This window comes from Amphibalanus amphitrite, unplaced genomic scaffold (assembly GCF_019059575.1).
Source record: "Amphibalanus amphitrite isolate SeventyFive unplaced genomic scaffold, NRLGWU_Aamphi_draft 000172F_arrow, whole genome shotgun sequence".
NCBI classification, from domain to species: Eukaryota; Metazoa; Arthropoda; class Thecostraca; order Balanomorpha; family Balanidae; genus Amphibalanus; species Amphibalanus amphitrite.
Genome location: NW_024881667.1, coordinates 851,852 through 866,923, shown reverse-complemented (window position 1 = coordinate 866,923; position 15,072 = coordinate 851,852). Strand labels below are relative to the sequence as shown.

Genomic DNA, 15,072 nt, shown 5'->3' with positions numbered 1-15,072 from the left:
AAATGAATGAGCAAACAAGACCCTAAAATAGGCCCATAAAACACATAGGAGATTGCATTACATGCAGCCTCATTGCCTTAATTATCCTGTAATTGGACAATGTTTACAACAGTGGGAAACCTCGGAGGCATTTTAGTTGCGTATACCGACTTGCCGTTGCTTCAGCAGGAATAAACTTAGATAATTCGGTGTTACTTCCAAACCAAGACAAAAGTTAACTCAGAGACAGAAACTATTATAATGCAAAGGAATCAGTATATTCATGTCGTAATTATCATAAACGGCTGTGTGAATGTCGGGCTCAACCAACTATAAAGTTGATTCCCGGTGTATCTTTTATGTCGGCTGACGCTTTAGAAAGAATGGGAGAGCGCCTTCCCATCTGTTCAGGGAGCTACAAAATGACCTATGTGGGAGCTGAATCATGATCGCATCTCTACCAGCGAATACCGCCCTCTCCAGCGGCGGAGGCATCAGCGGCAGACTCCGCCCCTCCCTCGGTCCTTTTTCGCCTTTATCAGCAGCGAACAACCTCTCACCAGCAAAAGAAACGGCTGGACTCCCAGAATCAGCCGCATTTTTCCCAACAACGCAGACCTTGCCAACAATGCTGGCCAGACCGTGAATGGTGACCGTGAAAGGCAGGCGACACTGAATTAACGACTGACGGACGTTCCCTGCTGCACTGGATCAGTACTCAGTAGGTACTAAGTCCACTGCACTGTCGCTGTAATGTCGAGCCGAGCCGTCTGCCCTTCGTCCGCCGGATGGAACCAAGAGCAGACGTTTATCGGCAGAGTGGACTGCTCGGAGCCGCGATTTGCAGCTGTCTCCATGCTGCTGCCCAGACCCCGCGGCTGTGAGCTCGGGGCCGACAGCAGTCTGGCTTGCTGCTGCTCAATTGTGAGCCGACAGCTGTATGACTGTGAGCCGACAACTGTCTCGTCGCTGACCAGCTGTTATCAATCAGCTGACTCGCTGTGAGCCGACTGCTGTCTAGCTGTGAGCTGACCGCTGTCTCGCCGCTGGTAAGCAGTAATCAGTCAGCTGTCTCGCCGCTGACCGGCTGTCGCGCTGTGAGCTGACTGCTGTCTCACCACTGGTCAGCTGTGAGCAGTCAGCTCTCTCGCTGTGAGCTGACTGCTGTCTCACCGCTGATTAGCTGTGCTCAGTCAGCTAGTCGGCTAGCCAGCCAGCAGCGCACAGTGTTCAGCCTAACAGGTCGGGTGTCTGAACGGCGCAGTAATCGGAGACAGGCCGCGGCGCTGCGTGCGGCTGCATATCATCCGACCGCGGTGCTATTCAACCATCAGCCGGCGACATCCGATACATATCGCAGGGCGCTCCTCGGCCGCTGGGGCGGTGTTATTACAGGGTGTCCCAGAATTACCCGAACATTTATTTTCTGGCTATAAGTACGAGTGCGCTCGCTTCTACATAATGATATACAAGCATCACACTTTTATAAGATATCCCTTAGCTATCGAGCTTGGGGACTGTGTGCTTTTGGTGGCCGGTAACGACTCGAATCAATTATTATCCAGAGTCAAGTGAGAGTAGTCCTGTTCCGTTTTCAGCTTAACCCTATTCCGGGCGGGCTCTGAAAGGTTCGATTCTGGGCGGGGGCCTTTTCGGCCCCCTTCAGATCTCAAAAACGACACATCGCAGCGACAAACAGCAAACGGCGTTTCATAGGTCGTTTAAAGATCTACAACTTTTTCCTAAAACATTTTCAGGTCAGGTCAATATTGAGGTCACCAGAGGTCATCAACGATAGGATGTTTTGGAATTAGTTACCTATATAACTTTTAAACTAAGGCACATAGACACATGAAATTAATACATTTTTGTTGCTCTCGTTGAGGCGATGCGAAATAAGTATGCGATGACCTTCATAGATCAATTTGAAATTTGACCCGAGGTCAAGGTCAGGTCATTCATCAATAAGGTTGTGGGGTATGGTCATGCTGCATACCAAACGACGCGTCTTGACCAGGCGAGCAGTTTGGTACCACTTACAAGTCTTCTGCACCATCATGTCGTGATTTATTGACAGAAAAACGATTTATGACGTCACATGACCTCAGATGACCTTTCCCGGTGCCCCTGTCAATTAGCGGCACCAGGATCATCACCGATGAGATAATCTTTCATAATACTGAGAGAATTGGGTGGTTTTGACTCGTTTACACGAAGCAGGAGGCGTTTCAATATTTTCCCATAGGCTTGCAATGTAAACAGGGATGCGGAGCCGGAGCCGGAGCCGGAGCCGGAGCCGCCGGAGCCGGCATATTTTGCCCGGAGCCGGAGCCGGAGCCGGAGCCGTGAAACAATATAGCCCGGAGCCGGAGCCGGAGCCGGAGCCGTAAAAAAAGGGGGCGACTCCGGCTCCTTTTCTTACGAGGAAACAATTATTTACCTAGTTCGGTTTGACAGTACAAGGCGTAAAACAATGTGGTATTCAAAATAGCCTTGTTATACAAATACAGAAGCAACGTGTACCAATCCCATCGCCTTTTTTCTTCCACCCATATTTAATTGATCGCATAGGAGATATACTGAGTAGAAGCCGGAGCCGGAGCCGCCGGAGCCGGAGCCGCCGGAGCCGGATCATTTTACTCGGAGCCGGAGCCGGAGCCGGAGCCGCAATGACATTTCACCCGGAGCCGGAGCCGGAGCCGGAGCCGATTTTTTTCTCCGGAGCCGGAGCCGGAGCCGGAGCCGTCTGAAATTTCCACGGCTCCGCATCCCTGAATGTAAAGGTCACGAGTCTGGCCTGACCTCAGGTCACAAATATAAAAATTCTGAGATATACAAATTGCACATACTGATACCCTAACTACAACCTGAAGAGAAGAAATTGATCCCTCAAAAACTCTAGCTCTGGCGTGATTGCAAACTTTTCTGAGGTGGGGTCACCAAACCGCCTCTGGTGACCTGACCTGACCTGACCCGGCAACTTTTTTTGCAAAAATGTGCGCGATGAATGTTGAGAAAAAGTCACCGAGTATGAGCTTTCAGTCTTGCGGCGTTTGGCAATGGCACAAGAAAAACCTGAAAGGGGGCCTTAAAGGCCCCCGCCCGGAATAGGGTTAAGCCACTAATAGGCAACCATGGTGAATCAACTCCCGTTCTCAACTTTGCAAACGGACCTTCGGCATGGCTCTTGCTGGAGAGCTTCAGCAGCTCATCTGCAAGCAGTTAGGATTGAGCAAAGCGCAACTATATCAGCTAACGAAGCCAGAGAGAGCAAGAGATAAACTGACAACAGGTTGTCATTGAAAAGCTTGGGCTCGGCCAAAAAGGGCCATGCACTAGTTGTCAAACAGGTGGTTGCCTGTCATAGACAACAAACGTCACCGATCTAGCTAAAAACCAGCTAAACAATAGGTCAGGATTATCTACAAAACATCAGTCTACTTTGCACCACTATCTTCGACAAAATTTTGGAATTTGGGGTCCTTCGCCAGAAAAAAATATGCGAAAACTACGGGAAAAGCAGCGCAAATCACTACAATTCATCCCAAAAAACATAACATATACAACAAAACAGTATATTGAAGCACACTTTGTGGTCTAACGAAGGTATTGTGTCATTTGAACCGCCCGAAAAAGGCGTGTGTGAACGTCAGATGGCTACAACGCCCCAACAGCAGAGACGGCCAGGCACCCGTCGAAAATCAAATTATGAGACATTTTGAGCCACCGTGCCCTCATTGGGTTTGATATGATGGCCCAAAGACAACCGTTAGCACAGAGTACTACTGCGGTAATATTCTACCAGTATACAAAAACTGGATGCCGTGAACCAAATGGCCATGAACGGGTTTGTTTTGGAAACCAAATCTGTTGGAAGCCAAAGGTCGCGCCATGCTCAGACATGGAGCTTCTCCACTCCAGATGTAAAAAACGCAGCAAAAATGGTGTAGGCAGAAATTTTTGTTTTGGGGGATAATACCTTATGGCCTGGGAACACTTTGATGTCAAGTTTATCTTATATGATCGTATTATCTTCCGGCAAGAGGTCAAAGAAAACAGGCCTACACCCAGTTTCGGGAGACCCGTAAAACAACTGAGACCAGCAATGCAGGGATGCGGAGCCGTGGAAATTTCAGACGGCTCCGGCTCCGGCTCCGGCTCCGGAGAAAAAAATCGGCTCCGGCTCCGGCTCCGGCTCCGGGTGAAATGTCATTGCGGCTCCGGCTCCGGCTCCGGCTCCGAGTAAAATGATCCGGCTCCGGCGGCTCCGGCTCCGGCGGCTCCGGCTCCGGCTTCTACTCAGTATATCTCCTATGCGATCAATTAAATATGGGTGGAAGAAAAAAGGCGATGGGATTGGTACACGTTGCTTCTGTATTTGTATAACAAGGCTATTTTGAATACCACATTGTTTTACGCCTTGTACTGTCAAACCGAACTAGGTAAATAATTGTTTCCTCGTAAGAAAAGGAGCCGGAGTCGCCCCCTTTTTTTACGGCTCCGGCTCCGGCTCCGGCTCCGGGCTATATTGTTTCACGGCTCCGGCTCCGGCTCCGGCTCCGGGCAAAATATGCCGGCTCCGGCGGCTCCGGCTCCGGCTCCGGCTCCGGCTCCGCATCCCTGCAGCAATGGCTGGCATTTTCCATCATTGTCGGCTGATCTTGTAACAAGCGTATCTATTGCATGTGCCATTTCACAGCCACCCTAGTTGACTATATAGAACGGTAAAAAGAAAAAAGCGCAATCATATATGCCTTATTTTATACGCTAATTAACAATGTTCGGGTAATTCTGGGACACCCTGTAGACCAGTGGTGGACCTCGTGTGGGATGCTTCACAGAACGGCAAGAGCAAAATAAACGGTGTGCTATCAGTGCCTGAAATACAACAATATGGCTATCAGCCGGCAGCTGCGTAATGCATGGACGGTAGTAGCAAGAAGTGAAAAGCACTTAGAGCTTATATGACACTTGCCTGGTAAAAGACTCATGTTCACAGCGTTAGAGCATCTCCTGTAACTGTTATTTCTTTGTGTATGATGATTATTTATTTCAATCCTCCATTATCATTTTTCGAATCACCTGAAACCTATTTACCCTGCTATTACCTACCTGCCGTATAATTATTACCAGATTGCAAGGATCCGTGGAAACCTTTTCAGCAGAGTTTCTCAGGATATATTCTATCTGCAAAAGTGCACCATATCTGGCGGTTTTCCTCTACACCCAGTCGCCAATCGGTCTGGGCCTTTCCACCCACGTCTCATCATGTCCACGCGTCCTGCCGGACAGTGGTGGGCTGTCCCGGAAGCCGTGTGGTCCGATAGGGTCCATCCGCTGACCGCAGCTCCGGCCCTGACCACCGAGACGAGAGCACGGGGGCGCGCAGATACCCTGCCGAGGACCGCAGGGGATATGTGTTACAGCTTTTAAATTCACTGATTATTATAATTCGTTTTTTTTTCAAAAGAACTCTGGCTCCAAGTACGTTTTTCGAAAAAGCATGCGTTTTAGCGACCAAAACGAGCAAAAACTGAACCTGAGAAACTCGAACGTCGCCTTATTTTAACCCTCGCCCGCACATGGGGGGGGGGGGTGGTTGCCACCCCCCCAGGTAGTCTTTCTGCTCTGCACTCAACATTTTTAGAGCTAGAAGGCTGATTTTTCGTATAGCTGCTCCTCTATCCTATCTTGATGTCCACTGAAAATTTCAAGTTTCTGTGATTTTTGGTTTCGGAGATATGACCTTGTTTTTCAGGTCATGTCATGACCCAAATGGCCAATTCTCAACATCTTGCGCTGGCTATGGGCCTTGTGAGCTTTTGACACCTTGATTTCGGCCTTTTTTGCCAGTCTTACCTCCCAACTATCATGGAACATGTTGTTCGACGATGTACAGATGTCAAGGTCAAGGTCAAGGTCAACCTAGGTCATCTAAGATAATTGCGTTTTAGGTAAGCGGAAATTACTTTTTGTCAAGTTTTTTGACTAAATTTTTGGTAAAAGCTTCTCAGATCATGATTTCATGTAATATGGACCCAAAAACAATCGGTGCACACATAAGTATACACACAGACACACACAGACATACAAACACATATTATTGACCTTGACCTAACTTGACCTGACATGACTTCAGCAGCAAAAATCTGGTCGGGTAGTGTGACAAAGAGGTTCTAGCTGGCTTGGCACCAGAAAACAGCATCTTCATCGGTATATGGTAAGCAGCGCACTTGATATCCAACGTTGACCCAAAATAGCAACATTTTTTAGTTTGACCTGACCTGGAAGGTCAATGACTGACCTGAGAAGGTAAAACTGGGTATCATTGGATTCGTCTCTTCCCAAAGAATCTTTTTGGTCTTTACCGCTAAGCTCTATCTCCAACAGGAACGAAATGGCGCGGGGGGGGGGGTGGCAACCACCCCCCCCCCCCCATGTGCGTTCTAGGATGGGAAAATGGCATGTGCGGGCGAGGGTTAACATGTGAAATATTCCCAATAATTTTCATACGTGCATTTTGGAACCAGATATGGGAACAGTGGTGATGTCATGCTGTCAAACTTGTATTGCAATGTAACGTATAACTATCATGGACGAAACCGCTTACTCGATTATAACCTCGGCAACAGTGAAAAACGAAGTTTCCCCCAAAACCGTCGAAACTTTGTCCCATCGTACGGACATTGGGTGCCTGCTGCCACCAGTGACGTCATCATAGTATGCTAATTTTTCAAGACACAATTTCCGGGTACTTACCGTGCACAATTTGAAATCGAATATTTTTTCGGTAAGAAATTCTTCTAGACGATTCTTGGCTAGACGCTGAAGCTGCCAAAACTCACGTGAGAGGTTCGATGAGGAACTTGGAGCCAGCGTCCTTTTGAAAAAAAAAAAAAAACGAACTATATACCTCTCCTGAGAAGTAGAGCTTGTCAATTCGATTTTAGTAAGGATCGGTAATTGCCGGCATGACTTTTCAGGTCAAATATTGACAGGATAGGTCCGCCAATCATTCTCTTTAATTTATACTCGTACTGCGTACACTGAAGACATCTTACCCTTCACATACATGGTTGGTTATGATAAATTAAAGGAAACAACACGAGACATAAGTTAGAAGGGGTAACCGAAGCTTAAAATAGCAATGGATTGAGCGAATTATTAACGGGTATTATCCGTGAAATTGCAAAGAAAGGGTTGACCAAGCTTGTGAAATTCCTTTCTCAGGAGCTGCCAGGAGCGCTGTAAGTTCCCCTCACCCCCCCCCCCCAGTCCCCACACACACACTCCTCACTACTCCAGAGTGCAGACCCTCCCATACGTAGGCCTTTTGACCTAGTTGGCGCACGAGTCCCATTTACGAAGCCTTGTTTCTTCCTTGTCCCTCGGACGGCAAACAACCATTCTTTACAGTAAACAGTTGCCTCTGCTGAAGGCCAGGGCTCGGTTTCGTCCGGCGGTGCCTTTGTATACAGGCGCACGTGTGTTAACGGCTTGCTGCAGGCCGAGGATGGTTTGTGTACTTTGGTTTGTGTGTCCATGACGAGCGCGGCAAAGTGGCGGCCACTGAGTGAGTTATGCTGTGCCGCAATGACTGGCGACAGTGCGGCACAGCCTACCCAGCAGTTTTCTGTGGCCGTGCGCTGCATCAGAAGCGCACCGCCAAAACGAGCAATTGCTATCTTTGAAACTCATAAATCCCATTTGGCCTTCATAGCTGAATATCCCGGTGGTCGACTGGCCCGAGTGGAGTCTTATGATCCCGGGTATTCGAAACACTGCACTGGGGCGCTTGGTGCTTACAGTGTAAGATTTGACCGAGCAGGGGCTTCCCATTATTGGAACATGGTTATACCCGAAAAGAAAATTAATTGACAGCTCTTTTCGGAAAGCCTAAGTCAAATGTCTTTTGCATCACAGTTGTGGAAGTATCCCGTATGGTGTCGAATGCAACCTCTGCCCGCGGCTCTGTGGGATTTTTGGACGAGTGTGCTCACATATTCAATAATCCCGTAATGTGTGCTCTTTCACAGTGAAAAGGCGCTCTAAGTGCTCTCCAAACTGAATGAGTGCCCTTGCTTATTCTGTATTTTCAGACTGCTGCTTTTCACCTGCGTGTAAATCCAAGCTTTGGCCGGAGAGTGGGATTGTCCCCGTAACCATTTCAAGCTAACTGCGGCCCGGGCTGAACTATGGACGTGGACAGCCAATCTGTGACGGAGATGTCGGCCAACGTAACCATGGCAACGGTCAGCAACGTCACAACTAAGGCACCCCTGCCCGACTTGAACGAAATGAACAGGTCAGTGCGAATTATTTACTTGTGCTTCAGGTAAAGACTAGCAGTAAAACAGGTAGGAAACTAGTGTGATGATTCCCTGAATGAGCAAAGAAGGTAAACCTACTTTTTTTGCCGCATTCAGTTTCACTCTTAAACTATGCACTAGCCACTACTACATATTGCACGTTAAAGGTAGGTAAGCTTTATGCTGTCGTAAGGGTTACGGAGCGAGCGAAGTCTTTCGTATGTATTTTACGTCCAGTTAGGTGATTACAAGATATGTATATTCATTCGAAATATTTCTGACCAGCACGAATCAACACAAACATCACTGTTACGAACCAAGCAGCTCAGCTCAGGCCCTGAAACGAAGATGTCACATTCAATGCCGCACATTCAAATGCGCCATATGCATAGGCTATCAGTATATAATAAATATATTATTTTTTTGAAGGAAACAATATTATTTCAACTGGGAAACGTCTTCCGAAAGTGCAGCCAATTCCGAGAATCGCATGCATTGTAACTCTGTTACTGTGTTATTAAGTCTGAGTCAATAACTAAAAAGATGCTACCTTATACCTACCATTGGGACTAACATCACATGAAACAGGCGGGGTGTTCGTCCCACGTCGGTAAGGTATACGAGTATACCTACTGATGTTCGCAGCAGCGGGGTTCTGGTTGATAAGAACTGGTGCAGGGTGTTCTGTTCAATAGCCTCTGGCGGCAGGACCAAATATCCGATAACAGTGCACTATTGGTATACGGTTTCATACGTCATCTCTTGGTGATATGTTTCAGCTTTGATTTCAAAACATGAAAAGTAGCGATTATATGACATTCTTCGAATTCAGTACGTGTTGTTGTTCCTATACTGTTTATCCTATCATTCAGAGCGTCAAACATCTGAAAACAGTTACCAAGGCTCGATAAACAGCAAAGGAAAATGTGTGGTACGTAACTACCTCTGCTTCAGAGTCCTCACTCTCTCACTTCTCTGATCTCTCCCTCTCTCTCCCTTCCTCTCTCCTCTCTCTTCATTTGTATCGCATAACACCCTTCCTCAATTGCTTTGGATGCCTTTGAAGTGGCGACATTCCATTCACAATATATAATCAACTGATGCGATGTGGGCTCCCATACCGAAGGGCACATGCTATAATGAAGTGCTGCCAGCCGTAGGTAAAGCTATAACGTGAACGCACTGCGCAAAGAAGCTGTCTCATTATTTCTCGGAAAGTCGTTTAAAATGTAAAGGGAAGAACTGCATGCCTACCTCAAGCACCTTTGCAATGGAGAGATCTTCATGCTGAATAACCGCATACGATTACTGAAATGGTCTAGGAACGCTAGGAACTGCACTTGCTCTGTAGAAGTTCTTCACCGTCTTTAGAGCTTAGCAACAGTCCAATTCACCGCTGAATTAACCAACAATTACTGCACGAAGTGTTCAGATGCTACGAAAGACAATGCACCTGTTCTTGTTCTTAATTAAAGCTAAATGTTGAACAATGGAACGAAGATTCAATGAAGCGTAGATCCGCATTGTGCTGATCTTTAACGCATTGACCCATCATTACCGCAGTAGCGGCCAAGACCAGCTGATACAGCTCGCAGTGAGCATGGATAGACTATTTATTCAGATACGAACGCTTTTCTACGCAGCTCTTGCCTCTAGCCTTGAGCGTCGTATTTCGGATCGTATTTCAATCACTCTTTGAATTTCAGCAGCCAACGTGAAATGGTCTGTCTCAGCTATTGAGCCGAAACTGTGACCCGAAATGGCCTTGTGTCAGGTCACTACTGGGCAGCTGGGTGCACTGACCTGATGCGGCTTATTGCTACATTTAGTCAGTCGCTTCTCTTCATCCTTCTTCATTAGCCTTTCCACTAACGAGGGAAACCCTCCCATCCACGAAACATTGTTCAGTTTCGCTGGAACTCGCCCTAAAATACTACCGTACCTCTGCTGTTGAATACATTTACCGCCTGTTAGAAGTGCCGTTCTACCCAGCTACATGTATGTAACATGATACCATAAAATAAAGCAGTAGTTGTAAACGCACCTACGAAGAGCTTTGTGTGTGACGCAGGCAAGTCTTGACATAATATGAATTTACAACGCATGATGCATGTCATACTGAAATCCTTATCACCTTGGATGTTTGTCGTCTTTATTTTGTTGATTTAGGTGCCGGATGAATTTGACCCAATTCCAGAAATTCACATGACAATTAGACTAAGGAGGTCTCATTTGCTCACTACACTGCAGAGTGCAGTGTCGGCACCGGTATACTAACGCTCTGTATTACCAGCCGAGCCCTGGAACCGACCACACGGCGCCTCAGCTACTCCTTTGTCACGCCTTTAGCGGGACGACATGGTGTTTGTTACAAGAGGGGGTAATGGGGGAGGGGAGGAGGCAGTGCGGGAGGGGGGGGGGGCGGTCGGCAGATAGCAGAGGTCTCCCACAGCCGAGGCTGATTTACTGCCATTTACAGCACCAGTCTGACTACAGACAAGACTCGGCACCGCAGCCTGCATGCTATTGTGCTTCTGTAACCTACACTGAGACAATCGCTGCTTGTTGACATACTCAGTGCTCACTTGAATAAGTTGTATCTGACTAAAGCCTGGATATTTACGTTTATCTATTGTAAGTGGCAGTATGATTCCTTCCGACTCTTTTTGGGACTACTTTTCAAACACCCACAACTATGTACTCAATGCCAGCCTATGGTCTAGCGGTGCCTGCCGCGGATTGCACTGAGCTCGGATCAGGAGTCACGGCTAACCAGCTACCCCTCCGGCAGGTTCTCCCCCTCGCTGATGACGCTGACGGCAGTGCTCATCGCCACCTTCATGGTCGTGGGTCTGTTCGGCAACGCCATCACGATCGTGGCTCTGCTGAGGTGCCCCAGGGTGCGGAACGTCACAGCCGCCTTCATCTGCAGGTGGGCGCCGTCAGCTGCCTCTGTCCACAGGTGACGTCCTCAGTGACGTCATCAGATCTCACTGACGTCATGAGTTTATGAGAGTGAGCGATGACACAGGGGGGATTAGTTCTTATCGTAACTTTTAGCACCTTTAATGGATATACCAGTGGTGTACAGTTTTATCTGCAATATACCGTCGTGATGACATGACCACTCACCAGCACCTTTCAGCGATATGACCTCTCAAAGCCACCTAGACGAGCACTATCACCGGGGCCCAGTTAGACGCCACGCAAGGCTGCCTGTCTGTGACTGCCCGGCTGGCTCTCAATAACACCGCCAACCTGAGTGGTGCAGCGTTCCGGACGCGGCCCTGCGTCTCTGATCGTCTCCGTGACATCGCTGCCCTCTGAGCGCGGTATCAAAGCGGCCGCACCGCTGCAGTTGAGCCGTGTGCTCCGCTCTGCGCGCTGTCTCTGTGCCGGTGACCTGTCAATGGGGGCGTGAAGGACGGCCCGTGACGCCAGCTTGGAGGCGGTCTATAAACAGAGACGGACGGTGCGCGTTCGGAGCGTGGGTGCGGTGCGGACGGAGGGCAGTGGAAACCGGCATTGGCCAGCGATCAGCTTCCAATGGTGACACGGCATTTCTTCGAGCCCGAACACAGGCACTGCCAAGTCTTAAAGGGATTATTTTTGGAGGATTTGGCCGAAATGTCACGTTGCTGAAACATGACTTGTGTACAAAAACGCCGAGTAGTGGAGGCTTCTAGATAGTTGATGTAATAAAAACTTGCTCTGAAGCTTACCTCTTCTTCGAAATGTGAAACCAGATTTAGCTAAGTGTTGCTCTCTTATACGTTCCGAATTATGATACAACATGAAAAAGAGACCTTTCGAGCGCGCTGGTGACTGGTAGATTTCTTGGAATCCTAACTTACGTAATTTTGCGTTGGAGTCTGGGCCAGTGCTTCATAGTAAAGCTGTGCATACGTTGTCTCTATTCAGCTAGTCATTCACTGCCTACTGACTTTGATTTCACTCCTATATTCGGCCTTCTAATCTCAATTTCTAACGAAAATTTCAAATATACATTTAAAATGTTCGGCCTGTTTTGCATACCGTCAAGAATTACATTTCAATTGATTTATTGCGCCTCTGAGTCGGGCCGGTCGTAACATCCAGGCTGCCTGGGGGCCTCATTCACACACACCGAGGCCCGGCCGGCATCACACTCCGGCGCGGCGCGGCCGCCTCACAAAGGGACCCCCTATTGACACGCTCTGTGATTGTGCCGTGTGCGTGCCGGCAGCCTGTGCGTGGCCGACTTCTCGTTCTGCCTGCTCGTGCTGCCATTCGAGGTGTCGCGCTTCGCTAACGGCCAGTGGCTGTTTGGCGACGGTTTCATCTGCGTGCTGTTCCCTCTACTGCGCTACTGGAACGTGGGCTGCTCGCTGCTATCAATCGCCATGGTGAGAGAGTGTTGGAGGAAGGTGTGGGTTGGACTGGGGAGAGGCTGGTTTAGCCTTTGCATGGTCTTCAAATAGTATAGCGGGGTATAGGGCAAAAACATTTTACGAGAAACACGACTAGGCTACAGTCTTACTACATAGACCGAGACATTAAAGGGACTTGGTATAAAATATCTCTGAAAAAGGATGCGCAGATGTGGGAAAAAGACCTTGATGTCGTTAACAGGATCAAACGACAGCAAGTAACTATTTTAAGAACAATTTCAGCGTGAAACACAAGAGCAGCGAAAAAGGATTATGCACACGTACATGTCGGGAATGAGATGAGTTGCGAGAGTTATTAATCACTCGACCACCCTGAATGTTAAGTTGAAAATGTTATGGCTCCATAATATTGAATTGTACCTATTGTATGTATGTGTATTCAATTCGAGTCTAACAAAAAGTTTCTTGTTTCAGATAACCATCAACAGGTAGGGGCACATTTTGTCTATCTGTATCGGTCTTGTGAGGTTCATGTAGCCGGTAGGACGTAACTATACCCAGATATTTCAATTCGTACGTTATGCTTCAGTTTTCATAGACTGATCCAGTTGCATTCAGAGACGCGATGATGGTAACGTAACTTTTATTATATCGGTAGATGTAAGGTTTTATATTAAGTGAAAATGGTGGATAAGTGTAACGTATATCACAGAAAAGCATATTATCTGGTGCTATATATAGGAAAATGGAGAATGGGTAAAAAAGCTTGCATCGCATGTTTCAATCAATTTTTACTTTGAAAATACATTCTTCTGCACGAATATCATCCACGCTTTCCACGAATTTTATAAGTTGTTCTGTGAATATTGCGTACCAGTACTATACTCTATATGGATACGCGACAACTAATCATGTGGGCGTAAATTCCAAGAGTCCGTTGAGCCACGCCGCTTTCACTCAAGGTTCGTGATGATCGCCTTCAACAACGTGTACAACAAGATCTACGAGCGGCGCTGGGTGGTGGTGCAGATCCTCTTCATCTGGGGCTACAGCTTCGGCATGCTGGTGCCGACCCTGGCCGGACAGTGGGGTGAGTGCTCGGCGCTCGCTGATAGGCAGGTGGTTCCTGAAGCAGAAACTGCCACCAGTGCAGTCGGTGATCGGCCTTTACTCAGCCAACGGAGGGCTTCAGGCCGGGGAGGCGTCAAGCACGAGTCCAATATCTGGATGCTTGCTAGTTACTTTTTTTTCGGTCGGGGGTGGGGATTGAGTTGGAAGATTAACATTACTTAACCCGCGCGGGGCTGGGGGGGTAAATTTTACCCCCCTCGCGAATTTTTGCGATATCTCAAAAACGGCGGCGCGCAGCGCCGCCAAACTTTCAGTACCTTTTCTTACATCAATTTGACACGTTCCCTGAAAATTTGAGCGAAATCCGTCGGAAAATTTTTGAGAAATTGACGTTTTAGTGACGTCATGTTCGTCATTTTCGCCTCAAAAACGGCAAAAGTTCAAACGCCGCTAACATCTTCATTGTTAAAGAAATCAAGACGTAACAAAAAAGGTTATACGTAATTTTACGTTGTCTATCAAATGGCTATCTCAGTTTTTTGAAAATTTTGGATTTTGGCCTAAATTTTTTTTTCAAAAAACTGACTTTTTTGGGAAAATCATTATAAAATCCAAAATTTTGAGTCTATCGTAAAAACCGGAATATATGTCAGAGAAGTGGTCTATGTGCACCTACATACCAAATTTTAGAAGAATCGGTTCAAAAATGTGGGAGTTATTCAAAATTTTATGACGTCACGACACACAAATTTTTTGAAAAATGACTTTTTTGGAAGTTCTAGACCTCGTACGGAAACAAAAATAGCACCATTCGATTCGCCGTGAAAAACTGCATCAGATAGACATCTTTTTAGGCCTTAACAACCAACTTCAAAATTTGACCTCACTTGACCTGATCTTGACCTGACCTCGACCTGAAATTCATCCAGAGGTGGTCCATATCACTTATTGAGTGTGCCTATTGAATTATATGAGTAAAATGACCCATAAAACATGTGTCGCACATGCCCTTTTCTATATTTTGTTTTTTGGTGACCTGACCTGACCTGACCTGACCTTGACCTTGACCTCTGAATGATATTGTATGCAACGAATATTGTCTTGGTAGCCTAAGAACACGTTTTGGGCGATCAGTCTCAGTCCATGACTCCATTCTTCGGCAACTACGGTGCAAGGCCGATACTGTAGAAACTTGCAATTTGTACCCTTGACATGACCTTGACCTTGACCTCAAACTTTAAATTAAGTACATGTTTTTAGTAGTTCGTGATGAGAGCTTTCGATTGGCGTTTGAATTTTCCAAATCGGACCGTTAGTTCGGGAGATAACAGGGGGGGGGGGTA

The 15,072-nt window shown here is 47.3% G+C and overlaps 1 protein-coding gene across 2 annotated transcripts in view; it reads left to right on the top strand.

Moving 5' to 3' along the window:
* Window positions 1-15,072, top strand: part of LOC122383755 (G-protein coupled receptor moody-like) — a 41,741-nt gene that overhangs the window by 14,170 nt on the left and 12,499 nt on the right. For both annotated transcript variants that reach the window (XM_043370503.1, XM_043370502.1), the window contains 5 exons: window positions 8,079-8,284; window positions 11,080-11,220; window positions 12,514-12,673; window positions 13,133-13,146; window positions 13,621-13,748. In XM_043370503.1, the coding sequence (XP_043226438.1) occupies window positions 8,175-8,284; window positions 11,080-11,220; window positions 12,514-12,673; window positions 13,133-13,146; window positions 13,621-13,748 (553 nt within the window). In that variant the 5' untranslated portion in view covers window positions 8,079-8,174. The remainder of the gene's footprint in view (window positions 1-8,078; window positions 8,285-11,079; window positions 11,221-12,513; window positions 12,674-13,132; window positions 13,147-13,620; window positions 13,749-15,072) is intronic.